Source organism: Cupressus sempervirens, chromosome 2 (assembly GCF_028749045.1).
Source record: "Cupressus sempervirens isolate cs-2001-9-10 chromosome 2, ASM2874904v1, whole genome shotgun sequence".
Classification (NCBI taxonomy): domain Eukaryota; kingdom Viridiplantae; phylum Streptophyta; class Pinopsida; order Cupressales; family Cupressaceae; genus Cupressus; species Cupressus sempervirens.
In genome coordinates, this window is record NC_143119.1 from 211,336,893 (window position 1) to 211,352,210 (window position 15,318).

Sequence of the window (15,318 nt, forward strand, 5' to 3'; positions counted from 1 at the left end):
ATACCTATCATAGCTTATAATAGACATAACATGACCTATTAGGACTCCCATGTCCCCTTAAGACACACATGTATGGATAACGTACCTAACAATGTACATCATAAGTTATCTTAATGTGTTGTTTGCTAATCAATACAATGAGTAATGATCTAACATATAATCAATACAATGAGTAATGATCTTTAAATTATCATGTGCAAGTGACCTGTTTTTAATATTACAATCAATAGTAATTTGAAACTTCAAACAAAAATTAATTTAAACATGCTTGAATGTAAAAGTAATGAAACAAAATAGGAGGTCATTACTTAAATTGACAATTAATTTATAATTTATCAAGTGCACATACCTTTAACTTTCAAATAGAAGTAAACTCTCATTTTTGAATTAGTTTGTACAACATATTTCACAATATATGTAAGACAATGTTAGTGATATATTTATAGTTCAGTGAACTCATTTGAAACATAAAATAGGTTGAACACATCTCTTCAAATGAGGTCCTGTAAAATAAAAATGTAAAACAAAAACACACATGTTAATAAACACATAAATTAATATTCAAGGTATCTGAACTATGTAAATATATATGTGTAATTTGTATGTACTTACTATGTGAAATTGCACAAGATGTTGATGTTCGATCCACTTTAACATTTAAATTTGCATAAATTGTAATTGAGACCTGAATAAGAGGTATATAAGTTCTCTAAATTGGTATTGACAACACAAACATACATGTAATTAAATTATATAAGTACATATATATATAAATAATACAATAATGAAAAAACTTACGTGTGTTTGATTTAAATGTAGTCATCCCACTGTACCATCTGCATCCTCTCTCTTTTGCAATGCATCTATGATTGTCTCATGCTCATCCATTGAAATTGTCCATAATAGCTTATTGGTGGGTCTCTCTTTGTATCTTTCTAATTTGATATTTGTTGCCACAACCAAATGAGAATAGTGTAAAATCTTCTTTTTAGTTTGGTAGTCTTCAAATGTTGGCAAACCATTCCTTCTTGTTAGGTATCTACGTAGCCAGGTGCCAGCTACAACAACAGACTCAATTGGATACTCAAAACCATCATCGTCTACTTGATGACATGTCAATTTTTTCTTAGGTTCCACACATCTAGCTAGCCAATACTCAGTCTGTTCATCATTATCACTAGGTGCAATAACAACATAAACATGTCCTACAAGATAAGATAAAGTATAGAAACACTTTAATCATATGAGTGTACATATGCAAAGTATATAAATTGAAGCATGAGATCGCAAAAAAATCTAATTAAATTGTGCATACCAAGTTCTATGAGGTCTGAAATACGATCATAGTCTTCTGATGCAAAAGTAGTTCATTCTGGCCTTCATTTACTATATCATCTTCAAAATGCATGTCAGTAGGTGCTAATGATATTTGTTGCCAATCTTCAACCCATTCTGTATTCTCACATTCTTCCCATTCACCTGCAAGACAAAATTGACAAAAACAAGCAAGCTCCCTAATCCATATAGTCCAAGTGCTAGAATTTGAACTCCTAAATGAATACCATTTAGCTGAACCACTAGTTGTATCACAATCATATCTTGAAGGGATATTATTTTCTTCAACTAGGTAGAAGAAACGTTTGATTGTAGAGTTTTGACTTTATCTTGTGTATAAATATTTGTTACACCATTCGACAATCTCATGTGCATTTTTGAATTTAGCTTTTTCCTCAAATTTTAATTGCTCTTTAATAAGGACTCTCTTCACACATGCACCAACACCATCATGTTCTCCTTTACCATGTCTAGCCTCAAAAAATCTCCACACATGTTGGATGTTAGTTTGCTTATGTGTCCTACTCAACCAATAGAACATTCTAGCATTATCGAATTGTCCTGTACAATTATTTGACCATGTCCAATGTTGTGTCATTTGAATTTGTCTCTCTTTTAAATTATCATAAAAGACCTTGAAAAAATATTGGACAAACTCATATGAATGGAGTTTATTATCACTTAAATAAAAATGGTACTCTCAATATTTTTTGATCCTCCTCTGTACTATCAGGTGCATGCCTATAAACTATATGAACATAAATTGTTACTTGCACTGAATTCTAATATTGTGATTGTACCTCTTCTTGCGATGCAAGCATGTAGTTCTCTGCAAAGTCAACAACTGAAAGTATAGTACCAATTGGAAATGTATTCTTACATATGCAAAATTGTCCATCAAGCCATCTAGAATATTGAGAGTGTTTAACATATTTTGGTATGATCAGACTCTTAAACTCATCCATAAATGCATGACAACTAACTTTATCTGTAACTAGATCAAACCTTCTTCCAATCTTCCGATCCTTCAATGGATATTCAATAGTTTTGAATCTTTTTACCTCAACTAATTGTTGTCCAAAAGTAGTCAAAGAATTTTCATGCACACATTCATCTAACAAAGAAAGATTGCCACACATATCACATGTACTAAAAAGACATGCATTGAAAAGAAAGTATTGATCATTAGGTGGATCACAAAACAAACCTTATATGAAATCTTTTATAATTTGAGGTGGTATTTTTATACCACATTCTTGTAACATTTCTTTACTATGCATGGCACCACATATAGATTGAAATACATCATAATGGTAACGAAATTGAATATGAGTTTTACAACAACATGTGATTCTTTTCTTCTTAATCATTACATACCATGGTTTACACTTTTCAAAAGATCTTTGACTAATGGTTATATTTAATACCTTACCATCTACAAATTTTTTAAACAATTCAGTTTGAGTCATGTCCAAAAGGTGTTTAGGATGTGGATCATGTATTTTTGACCCAATTCTCAATTTAAGAACATCTCTTGAATTAGGTGATACTCTTGTATTATCATGCGAAAAATTTTCAATCAAACTTCTAATTTCACTAATAAGTTTCATATCACATCTCAGGAGTCTACCACTAGAAGTCCATAAAATATTTGTTGGATCACATTCAAAGTTAACCCTTCTTTTTATAGCTCTTTCTAAAGTCTTCTGATTCACATTAATATATCCACTTATGTTGGTAATCAATCTTTTGTCAGATGTTGATTTGTTAACTAAAGTTGTTGTTATTGCTCGTCGTGTTGCATTCTTATCTTTAGACTGACTTCTCTTTCCAATAACATCAAAGGCACTAGCAACAGTGGATACAACTTGTTTTAAAGACTCATTCTTATTCTTGGGTTTTGCATACATTCCCAACCTTCTCATTACTTTTCACATTTTAGACATTTTAATTAGTTGCAACATTAGCTGTCATTGAAACTCAAATTTCTTATTATAAAAAAAATGCCTATACAATCTATTAGCATGTGTCCTAATTTGTCTCCATGAAACCAATCCCTCAAAATTATCTAACACATCATTAGGAATATGAAAATTATGTTTAGACACTTTACTATCATCCTGACATGTTTGTTCAGTAGTTGGTGTTTCTATGTCTACATTCATGCAATTTTTATTTTCAGACACTTTACTATTTTCACTGTTATTTGGGATTTGAATATGATTTTCAAATTATCTTGGTATTTCTTTCAGTGTAGGCATTTCAATTGGAGTGTTTTGTGCATGATCATTTGACAATTGCTTCTCATGAAGAAAATTTAAATCGTTTAAATCATAACCTGCTTCTAAGAAATTACCAATTTCATCATGAGAGAAAATTCAAGGGTTTGGAGACACACCTATATTGAATGCATGATTAGAATATGCACCTAAATTTTCTTGTATTGGGTTCTCTTCTTTGACCTCTTCATCCATCGTGGTATCCTCAATTTCTTTCTCCTTTGAAACATTGTTCAAGTCTCTAATTCTCCGTCTTCTCTCTCGTTGACGTTGTGCTTCATTCTCTTTATTTGTTGCAATCTCCTCATCTGTCAGAACTCTTGCTTTCTTCTTTCTTCATTGTTTTGATCCCATGTTTGCACCAATTTTGAATTTGAATCAGTAGCTTGCAAATTGTATAAGAGGACAAGAAAATAGAATAAGCGTGACAAAATTCAGTGTTACAGGTCAAAACTATTGTTCAATCATTTCAATCATTGAAATTGGGTTAGTGGGGCAGCTTTTGGGGCCCAACGGGTACATTAGAAATGGGTACCCAATTTCTTAAAAATTGGGCACTCAATTCTTAAAAAATTGGGTACTCGTTTATAAATTGGGTACCCAATTTTTAAAAGAATTAGGTACCCAATTTTCAAAAAGTTGGGTACAATGGTTCAAAGCAATCGGGCACCCAATTTTTGAATAACAAATCAGGTGCCTGATTCGTGAGACATGAGCGAAAATTTGGTATGGCTCCCGAATTTTGCATGGGGTTTTGCCTTGGGGAAAGGCATGGCATAGGCTTGGTCCCACCAAGCCATGCCTTTGTGATCTTTTTTTTTTCTAAGGCATTTATCGACAATTTCTGATATTGTCATAATTTTTTTTATAGTCATTCCTATTGAATTTTTTGATAAGACAAAAACCCATTATAGGTCTTACTATTCTGATTTCAAAAATGTAAATTTTATAGTGTTATTAGTTTATTTTCTATTTTTTCATTATTTATTAATTAAAACTATCTCCTAAATGTTAAAAAGTGACATTCACTAAAACTTTAATAACTTTTTTATTTTATAATTTTTCTTAAATTAATTTATATTTCATCAATCTACATACAATTCTTTTGATGTTAAAAAAAAAAGAAAAAAATGAGATTTTGATCAAATTATGTGGTCTGTACACAAGAGGTTTTAAAATTTACCTTTATAGCTAATTAATAATTAATAATAAAAAAATTATTCAATAAAAAATTAAGAAAAAATATTGTCATCAATCTTAGGTGTATTAGGTAACTCACTTTAAAAGGATTTGCAAAAATTCATTTATTTGTGTCAAATTATGATGTTCGTACACGAGCATGGTATGGTCTTGAAATAGGCATTTTGAAAAAGTGGTTTTTAAAGATCCATACCAAAAAAATAATCTATCATATGGGTGCACAAATAAATTACATATTCAAAAACTAGATTCTAAACACTAAAAATTTTATTTCTGGAGTTTTTTAATATTCAATCTCTAAATACCTCAAATTTTGACATCAATTGACAACAAATTTCAAAAACAGGAAAAACACTTCCACTTTTTTGCCAAAAGTGAGACCCAACTTCTTGCACTGACCCCATCATAACTATTATTATATTCACTTAGAATTTCAATTGAATATGCACATAATAAGGTATCTTCATAATTTATACTAACCCTACATAGGGTATTATCTATATTAATTGATGCTTAATACCCATACTTGCAAGTATGCATCACTCATCAAAAGAAAAAAATATCCATTAATGAATTTATTTAATAAGACTTTTTCTAAACAATCATCACCAACTAAAATATTTAACTATTTAAAGGAAGACCTAACATTAAACCAACTAAGCTTATCTACATCCAATGGCCTTTACCTACTTAGCAACTTGTTTGACTAGTAATTAACCTATACTTACTTTCCCTCCCCATTAACCAACATTAAAAAAAAAAAAAAAAAAAAAAACTTATACTTTACCCATAACTTAAATATTTATTACTAACACACACCTTAACCCTAACTTTACTTACCTACATTCACTTTACTAACTTTATTTCCTAGCCACTTTCCTCCTTAATACCTACCTACTTCCCTCTTAAAATGTGCCCCCCCTCCTTTCCCAAGACTCATGTAACATGGGAGAAGGGGCTTTTGTTTATATCTTTCCTTTTTGTGCACTTACCCCTAGGTGTTTAGTATTGGGTGTTGTACATGTTTAAATGAAAAGTATCTTGGTTTCAGATTGGCTTTGACAATTGAGTGTCAACAGACTTAAAAAAATTCTAAGTTGATGCCGAGTATAATATAGATATTGAGCTATAGTATGTGTCGAGATAGAAATTCAACAGGTGCCAAATTATTCAAGTGTCGAGAAAGTTTCAAGTGCCTAGTGACAATAGATGCCAAGCCAGTATATTTGTTGAGTAACAATAGGTACCAAGAAAGATAGAGTTACTATAGGAGCTGAGCAAGACAGAATCCTATATGTGCCAAGCATCAACAATCAATAAGTGCTAAGTAACACAGAATCAACATAAGAGTTTGTGCCTTCACAAACTCAGATGTAAACCATTTTTTAGCCAACTCAAGATGAATCTCGAAGGATCTAAAAGATAAGGTCGAATCTATTACATTCCCTATGCAATCAACATGCAACTAATCAAAAAAATGGGAAAGAATTGAGTGAGAAAGATGGATGAATCTCGATTATAGATTCATACCTAACCCTAAGTCTTGAAACATTTAAAAGGAGGTCAAAACCCCATAGTTCAAGTGTGTAAGAGGTCATGCAAGAATGCATGAGTAAATGGTGGCAAATTTTTAAGGGGTGTAAGGACTTAGAGGAAGAAAAATATTGCAGAATAAAGTTGTTCAGAACAAAGTATCAGCACCACGAACAGAGTTATATTAGATCAAGAAGAATCAGATTAGATTAGATAGAACAATGATCTAAAATCAGCAATTAAAGATTGTAAGTTATTAAATCAACACATTCTACTATATTTTCTAGCCATTGTATTAGGAGAATGAAAATCCTATTAAGATAGGTTGTCTTAACAACTATTTTGTAGAACCTTTAACAAGGTGATAAATCCTTTAACCAAGTGAGATTCCAAGTGATTATCTGAAAATCCTTTAATCAGGTCACTTTTAACAAGGTGAAAAGCCTTTAATAGGACACGCCTTTCATAGTGTAGACCATTGATGGTGGTCAAACTTTGTAACCTTGACAAGTTACATATTGCTACATTAATAAGTTGTGGGTGTCATCCCTACCCTAGTTTTACCTTCTCATTTTGGAGGGTTTCTGGATGACCAAATCTTGTGTTATCTTTTTCATGCATGTTTTTACTTTCATGTTAATTAGATATGTTAGATGCATGTGATTGGTCTCAGTTAAAAGTTTTAGAGGTTAAATTTTGTTACTTCTGATTCACCCCCCCTCTCAGAAGTAAATCTTCCCACTTTTAAATTCTAACAAAGTCTTTTTTGACCTTATCCCCACTTTATCCCATCTAATCACCTTTCTAAGTGTTACCAAACTGCACATTTCTCCTTGAAGGTTAGATCCTCCCACATGTTATGGGGAAGAGGATTGTGGAGGCATCTAAGGTGGTCAGCCTTAGAGAGATTCCCAAGGATTTAATCATGTGTCCAACTTAAAAGTTGATGTGGGGTGTCTTTGATTTATATTTATTTATAAAGGATTATATGTTTGTTTAAAACTTGGAGAAGTATGTACTTAATTACCAAAGGCACACCTAGGCTAGGTGGTAAGTTAAGTTATTATATTTTTAGGTAATTGCATGTATTAATTAAATATATATACACACATACATTATCTAATAGGTTACATATATATTAGTTGTGGATTGTGACATGCAATCACATGTCTAACATTACCATAATATTACTACAAAATTCTATGTTCTAAAACCTTATTTGGTGTATCTCTTTAGTTGATAGGACATGATACTTGGGCTAAGCTTATGATTATTTTATTTTCTATAACCGGGGAGAGGAATTATTTCCTTCTCCCATACAATTTCCAGAGAGTTAAAATGCATCTACAAAATACTCTCCCTTATGAATTTTTAAACTATATCATATGAGGAGTTATTTTCTTCTATAACAACTATGATGTCAAGGTAGCTTGTTTGATGATGAGTTGATGTGATTTCTTACATCTATATAGTCTAGAGATTTATTGGTGATAGATACTCAAAATTTTATACACATGAACTATTAAGAACCTTATATTGCCATTGCATCAAAATACATAATAGAGAGTCTTCAAATGAAATCACTCAAATCTACATTAAATAATCATTACAGTATTTCCCTCACATGAGAATTCCATAGGGCTTATTAATCGAATATAGAATCTAGGCAAGAACAATGGGCTAATTCATATAACTTCAATATGGTTCCCATAATATTAGATATTCTTTTACATGAAATGATCATTTTCCTTCCTATACAACTATGATAGTGCCACAAACTTTTTCTTGCAAAGACAACTATATACAAGTTCTCAAACTTCACTTTACATATTTACAACAATATACAATAGGAAGTAAATCCCTTTCACATTACAATGAAACAACAATAGAAACTTAATATCACAACACATTATGAGATGACAAGGGAAAATTTAGTCTCTCCACAACATTTGATTCTTCAGCATTTCCAAGGGTGAAACCCTAATCTCTTCATAGGATCTATTTTCTCAAAACCTACAAAACAACACAAAACTTGGAACCATGGAGGCTCACTTCCCATCCTAGGCCTCCAAGAGGCCACCCACTAAGCTGTGGAAACAAAGCCCAAATGGGTTTCACACACAACATCTACTAATGCATGTATCTGCACAACACAACACATAACAACCCCTTCTATGGTCTACACAATGATTCACCATTGGAATCATGAACACATTGGGTGAAGGTGGACTCTTCAAAGAGGAGAATGGCATATCCATAACACAAAAATCAAATTTACAATTGTATTTTTGCCCCTCAAGGCTATCATAAAATCTCCTCCTTCTTACACATACACTTATACCTTCAAAATAATAAAAAGCATATGGCTTCAATGGAGCCCATACTCCATGAAAGAAAGAACAACTCCTCATCATGAGGTAAATTTTCTCAACTACAATGTTGAGCCCAAGTAACCCTTCACCCAAGGATTCTCTTCCCTCATAAGGGTGAGTGAAGCCTTCAAACACATTAACATGCAACATTCAAAAAAAAGCAAAGAGATCAAGAAACAAAGCCAAGAAAATACATGAAGAACTATGCACAATCACAACACAATACAAAGATTTACAACAACAATACATGATCCCCTAACAAACCTACATGTTTTTAGATTCAATATGCAATGCAAAAATGGTCATTGTTTGAGCACCAACCTTGGTATAAGAAAAAAGGCAACGATAGTTGATGAAGAACTCCCTTAGCCTCCCTCCAAAACCCTAACTATCTCTAAACTTAGAGAGTGGGTGAACACCTCGCTAGTTTGTCCAAGTCTCCCTAAAAGGCTTTTTCCCACTATTTTTTTAGCAAAAACACCAAGCCACTCCCTCTTACAAACTTGTTCCCCCCTAAGTTTTCTATTTGTGACAACTCCATTTTCGAATTGGTGGAAGAATGTATTGGTACAGGGATCCCCTAGGCTATCTAGGCATTAATATGGTCAAAATTAGGTCCCTGACATGTTTTACTATCATATGGGTAGTTTATTTTTAGAGAAAGGACACTTTGGGACCACCTAATGACCCTTCAAACCCTTGTTCAAGTCTAGATTCGAATTTCCTTTTGAAGTGACCCATCCTATCCCTTGTCTAGTGGGTTTACTTAATCTTTAACAAGGTAATTAGTTTTAAGATAAAATGCTACCACGACCAAACCCTAGGTGACATGTTATTAACACATAAAAATCTAAAAGTGTCAATTGACACATTAAAGCGCACTACACATCATCATGACATGTCTTTAATATATTTTTGAGATTAAAATTTTCACACACACAAGCAAGCTTACATTTAAAAAATAAAATACATCACAACGAGGCTTTTGAATCTTCTAAAGATTCACCTTTGTTAAACCATGTTCACATAAGTTTGTACTTTGTTTTCCAAAATAATTCTACTTCTTGCATACTAAACTTGAGCATCAATACTCCAAGGAGGTCATATAAAATACACATCATAAATGCATATAAATTCAAATGTTACATAATCCATATTAATATAATTCAATTAAATTTCTTTTCTTAATCATTTCAAATAAAATATTCAAAATGTTAACATATCAAAATTTGCATATCACATATAATCATAAATCATCATAATCAAATTAACATTTTGCATCACATCATAATCTAATTTCTATCTTACCATGTGTAAATTTACATCCATATTTGTTTGATCATGCCATACAAAATATTTGGTTCTTAGAACATATCATAGATGTAAAAAACTGCTATAAATGTCAAAATCAATAGATAAAATAAGCCAAATACATATCAAGTCAGCAAAATACATCTTTGGCAATTTTTTAGAATTTGTAGGTAGCCCATCTTTGGTAGGCCATAACTCTTGAATTGTTGCTTTGATTAGCTATTATAACTGTTGGATACAATTGTTCAATTGTGTGTTGTCTTTGATGTCACACAAATGTCATATTAGTCATAAGATAGAGTCTATCGAATTTAGTTGGTCAGCAAGGCAAAAGACAAAGTCTACTGAGCTCAGTTGGTCAACAAGGCAAAGGACAAAGTCTACCAAGCTTATAAGGTTAGTAAAGAAGGTCTGATGTGTCTACTGAGTAGACAGTTGTTACCAAGCTTTCAAGTTTAAACAAAGAAATTTAGTTGTTACCAAGCTCACTTGGTCATCAAAGGGAAATATGGCAAAAACAGTTCTTACCGAGCTCTCATGAACAACGAAGGAATTTAGTTCTTCCCGAGTAAACTCGGCAACCAAAAGATTTTGCAGATGTTGCAATGTTAACCGAGTTAAGATGGTTAGCTAAAGAAATTATTTTTGGAAGTAGTATTTATAGAGCAGGGTTGGCCAATGAAGGATTTCATTGACTTATGAAATAATGTTTATTTGTTTAAAGTAATATTTGTAGCTGACTGATGTATGGTTTATTGGTAAATGTAACATGTGAATGAGCCAACTTGATAATCTGAATGGTATATATAAGAGGTCAAGTTGTGAAGTCTAAGCGTGAGAGGTGGATTTGATGTGATATTAAGACTGATTATTGTGAAAGCGAATTTTGAAGAATGATCAGAAATCATTGAAGAGCAGCAAAGCTATATTTGATCAAGGAGGATCTAATGATGTAGAACAAAGACATGTAATCAAAAAATTAAGTTTCATCTTATTCAAGTCAATTCATTATTATTTTCTAACCATTGTAGCAATGATTTCAAATCTCTTAACAGAGTTGGTTTAACAGCCATTTTGTAAATCCTCTAACAAGGTGATAGTTCAGTTGAATTATTCTAAAGACCTCTAGCAAGGCCACTCCTAATAGGGTGTTCAAAATCCTCTAACAGGGTCACACCTAGCAGTGTGTATTGTAACCTTTAACAAGGTTGGCTCCTAATAGGGCACACTTTAGAAGAGTGAAAAATTGGTAACTAGTTACTTGGTGGTTTTTTCCATATTGAGTTTTCACGTTAAATCCAATGTCTCTTGTATTCATTTTATTTACAATTGCATGGATGAATGCTTGAAGATCAGTAACAATTTAACTTATTGAGTTACACCATTTTTGTTATGTTTACCAAGTATCAGCAGTAACTAGATATTTAAAACATCTAAGGGATTTGTGGATTAGTTTTTGTAGTAACTGATTCACCCCCCCTCTCAATTACTCCATCTTTAATCCCAACAATTGGTATCAGAGCTCTTGGTGCTTTCAAGAAAAGATTTCAAATATCTAAGCTAAAGATCAGGATGTCTTAAAAGAGGAAAATTCCAAGACTTAACAGGGACAACTTCTCAGCATGGAAAGAATTGATGAGACTTCATCTAGCTTCTATTGGTGATTCAAGACTGAAGAATCTTGACAAAAAATATGCAAAACCTATTGGTAAACTATCTGTCAATGATATTGCTAAAAAGAAAACTCACAACAACATGATGATAGATATAGCATCTGCTCTGGATTATGAAGAATTTGATGACATCAAAGATTGCAAAACTACCTTTGAAATGTGGAACAAGATGAAAGAGATCTATGGAGGAGATGATAATGTGAGAAGAGCCAAAGTAAAAAGTTTGAGAGGACGATTTGATCAAATGAGGATGAGAGAGGATGAAAACATTGCAAAGTATGTTGAGAGAGTTAAAACATGTGTTAGTGCAATCAAAGCATCTGGAGGAGATATCAAGGAGGAGACAGTTATAAGTAAAGTTCTTTGATCTCTACTTCCTATTAATGAAATCAGAATCTCTACAATTCAAGAAAGAAGATGTGAAGAAAATCATAAGATAAATTTAGAGGCCATAGTTGGAAGATTGACTGCATTCGAGCTAGAAAACTATGATAATTATGTTCTAGCTGCCAAGAACATTGAATCACCATTTGAAGTCAAGCTTTCACTCAAAGAAAAAGGGAAAAATATAAAGGATCCACAATCAGATAGTGATGAAGAATCAAAACAAAGTTTAGATAGTGATCTTGAGGTGGTTGAAGCTCTACTAGCAAAGAAATATTCAAAAGGCAAAGGGAAATACAAAGGTAAGGTTCCTCTAATCTATTTTTCTTATGAAAAAATTAAACATATTGCTGCTAGGTGCCCAAATAAGTAGAACAAGGATGAGAAGAAAGGTCACAAGTACAATGGCAAGAAAGACTTCAAATTATTCAAGGATAAAAGGTAAGAAAACATGTTTCATGGCTAAAAATTCTAATGATTCTAATGAAGAAGAAGAAGATGAAATTGTCTACATTGTTGTAAAAGATGAGTCTGATAATGATGAAGAAATGGCACTCATTTAAGATATGAGCAAAAATGATACATGGATTATAGGTAGTGGTTGTTCTCATTACATGACTAGTGCTAAAACTAAGTTTGAACATTTTGAAGACTATGATGGTAGCAGTGTAAGATTTGGTAAAAATGAACCTTGTATAAAAAGAAAAGGAAGAATCTCACTGACTAGGGAACTTGTATGTGATAATGCATATTGGGTAGAAGGACTAAAGCACAATCTGTTGAGTGTGGCATAGCTACTCAATAATGGATTTAAAGTAGAATTCATACATGGAAAAGCAAGACTATTGAATAAAAGAGGTAAGTTGATTGGATCAGGCACTCAAACAAAAGGTAAATTATTTTATCTTGAACTTGGTGAATGTTCATTTTTTATTGCTCAAATTGAAGAGAGTTGGTTATGGCATAGGAGGTTATGTCATGTAAACTTTGACAACTTGATAAAAATCAGTAAATTTAGGAAAGTAAGAAGCATTCCTAACATAAAGAAACCTGAGGTTGGTCTATGCAAGAATTGTCAAATTGGTAAAATGGGAACGACTAGCTTTAAAAGCAAGAACTATCAGACTAAAGAAATTCTAAAAATTGTGCATACTGATTTGTGTGGATCTATTGGCATTGAAAGTTATACTGGTGAAAAAAAAAATTCATTTTTTTTGTTGATGATTATTCAAGAATGATGACTGTCATGTACCTAAGAGAGAAATTAGAAGCATTTGAAAAGTTCAAATGGTATTTGGAAAGAGTAGAAAAGAAAATAGACAAAAGACTAAAATGCTTGAAGTCTGATGAAGGTGATGAATTCATTTCACATGAGTTCAATAACTTTTTCATTGAAAGGGGAATCAAAAGACAAGTTTCAACACCTAGAACTGCTAAACAAAATAGAATAGTAGAAAGAAGGAATAGATCTATCATGGACTGTGCAAGAACCTTAATGATCGAGAAAAACATTGCTATCAAATATTGGAAGGAAGCTATTAGCACTACAATTCATACCTTGAACCGAGTACAACTTCAAAAGGAGTCATTCAAAATCCCCTATGAGTTATGGTATGTCTACGAACCCAATGTAAGTTACCTAAAAGTGTTTGGAAGCAAATGTTACATTTTGAAAGAATTTAGAAAATGTAAATTTGATGTAAAAGGTGAGGAAGGAATTTTTTTGGATACTCTTGCAAAAGTAAAGCATATAGATGTTTGAATTTATCTACTCACAAAGTCATAGAAATTGCACATGTGAAAGTTGATGAGTTTGCATAAAGAACTGAAGAAAAAAGCAAAATGCAACCTGAAGACTACAAGAGATTTGTTTACATTGAACCTGATACAATGCTAAATACACCTATCAATCAAGAATCTTCAACTCCTGAGTCTTCAGTAACCGAGTTGCAGGAAGTTCAAACCGAGCTAATACCTATCGAGTTGCAAATAGAAGCTACCCAATTAGCATCTATCGAGCCTGAGCAACTAGAATCAAAACCAGAAGTTGAAGCATAGAAGGTTAACAAAGCAAGTCATCTAAAAGGCTAGGAGCATTTGTTAGCCAAGTATGTCAGGAAACATCATACACCAGATCAGATCATTGGAGATAAATTAGAAAGAACAATGACAAGAAGTAAGTTGAAAAGTACTTGTTTACTTGCCGATTTTGAGCCTAGAAATGTCAAAGATGCACTAGACAATGAAAGTTGGATTGAAGCTATAAATGAAGAGATAAAACAGATAGAAAAAAACAAAACATGGACTCTTGTACCTAGAACCAAAGACAAGAATGTGATTGGAACTAAGAGGGTATTTAGAAACAAGCTAAATGAAGATGGTAAGGTATCAAGGAACAAAGCTAGACTGGTACGCAAAGGATACTCTCAAGAAGAAGGTGTAGACTATGGAAAAACTTTTGCTCCTATTGCAAGATTGGAAGGTGTCAGAATCTTACTTGCATATGCTGCATAAAAAAGATTCTGTTGGTCCTAAAAATTCCATGTTTCATTTTTAGCCCCATTTCAAATTTTGAGAAAATCAGGCCTATAAATGCTTTGTGAAGCTTATGTACCCCATTGTTGAGTCAATGCATAAATGGTGTTTAATGTTTCTAACACCCTCCACTCAGTGCATCTAAGTGTTCCATGATGTTAAATTGATATCTCGGGTGATTCTGTTAAGTTCCATTTTGAGTTAGTTTCAAATTTGCATTTTACCCTAAGTGTCAAACAACAACAGGAGGTTGTGTTTGCAAGTGAATATCTTGCACCCAGAAATGTTTTGTAACTTTCTACTTTGGGAGTGTCTAATGTCCGTACCCGAGAACTTATGTTTCAAATTTTGAGTTGTTTTGAGTCCGTTTGTCTAGGTTTTGAATCCCTCAAAATTGGTCATTTAAATTTGTCATGTTGATGCACATTGCACATAATTCTAGGAAGCCTTGTTTGACGTACTATAACTTTGACCTAGTTCACCCAAATGTTGAAATTCCTTTTGTGTTGCATTGTAGATGTCAGAGGCTTGTTATGTTTCAAGTTTTAGCTTATGATGAATCTGTTTGATCAATTTTCCAACGCAATTCCAAACACAATTTGTGACTTTTTACTGGTGTTAGCATTTGTAGATTTGTGAGGACCCCTATCCGTGACATCATAACTCCTAACCCATGATTGGTAAGATCAAATGGAT

The 15,318-nt window shown here is 32.4% G+C and overlaps 1 protein-coding gene across 2 annotated transcripts in view; it reads right to left on the bottom strand.

Moving 5' to 3' along the window:
* Positions 1-281: 281 nt before the first annotated feature.
* The window catches only part of LOC149571787 (protein NUCLEAR FUSION DEFECTIVE 4-like), a 147,851-nt gene continuing 132,814 nt past the window's right edge, over positions 282-15,318 (bottom strand). The window contains exons 2-5 of one of the 2 annotated variants that reach the window (XM_089813199.1): positions 1,316-1,479; positions 799-1,205; positions 613-685; positions 282-503 (exon numbers count right to left, since the gene is read on the bottom strand). In XM_089813199.1, the coding sequence (XP_089669325.1) occupies positions 1,420-1,479 (60 nt within the window). In that variant the 3' untranslated portion in view covers positions 282-503; positions 613-685; positions 799-1,205; positions 1,316-1,419. The remainder of the gene's footprint in view (positions 504-612; positions 686-798; positions 1,206-1,315; positions 1,480-15,318) is intronic. The other variant, XM_089813206.1, reaches the window with a different exon arrangement.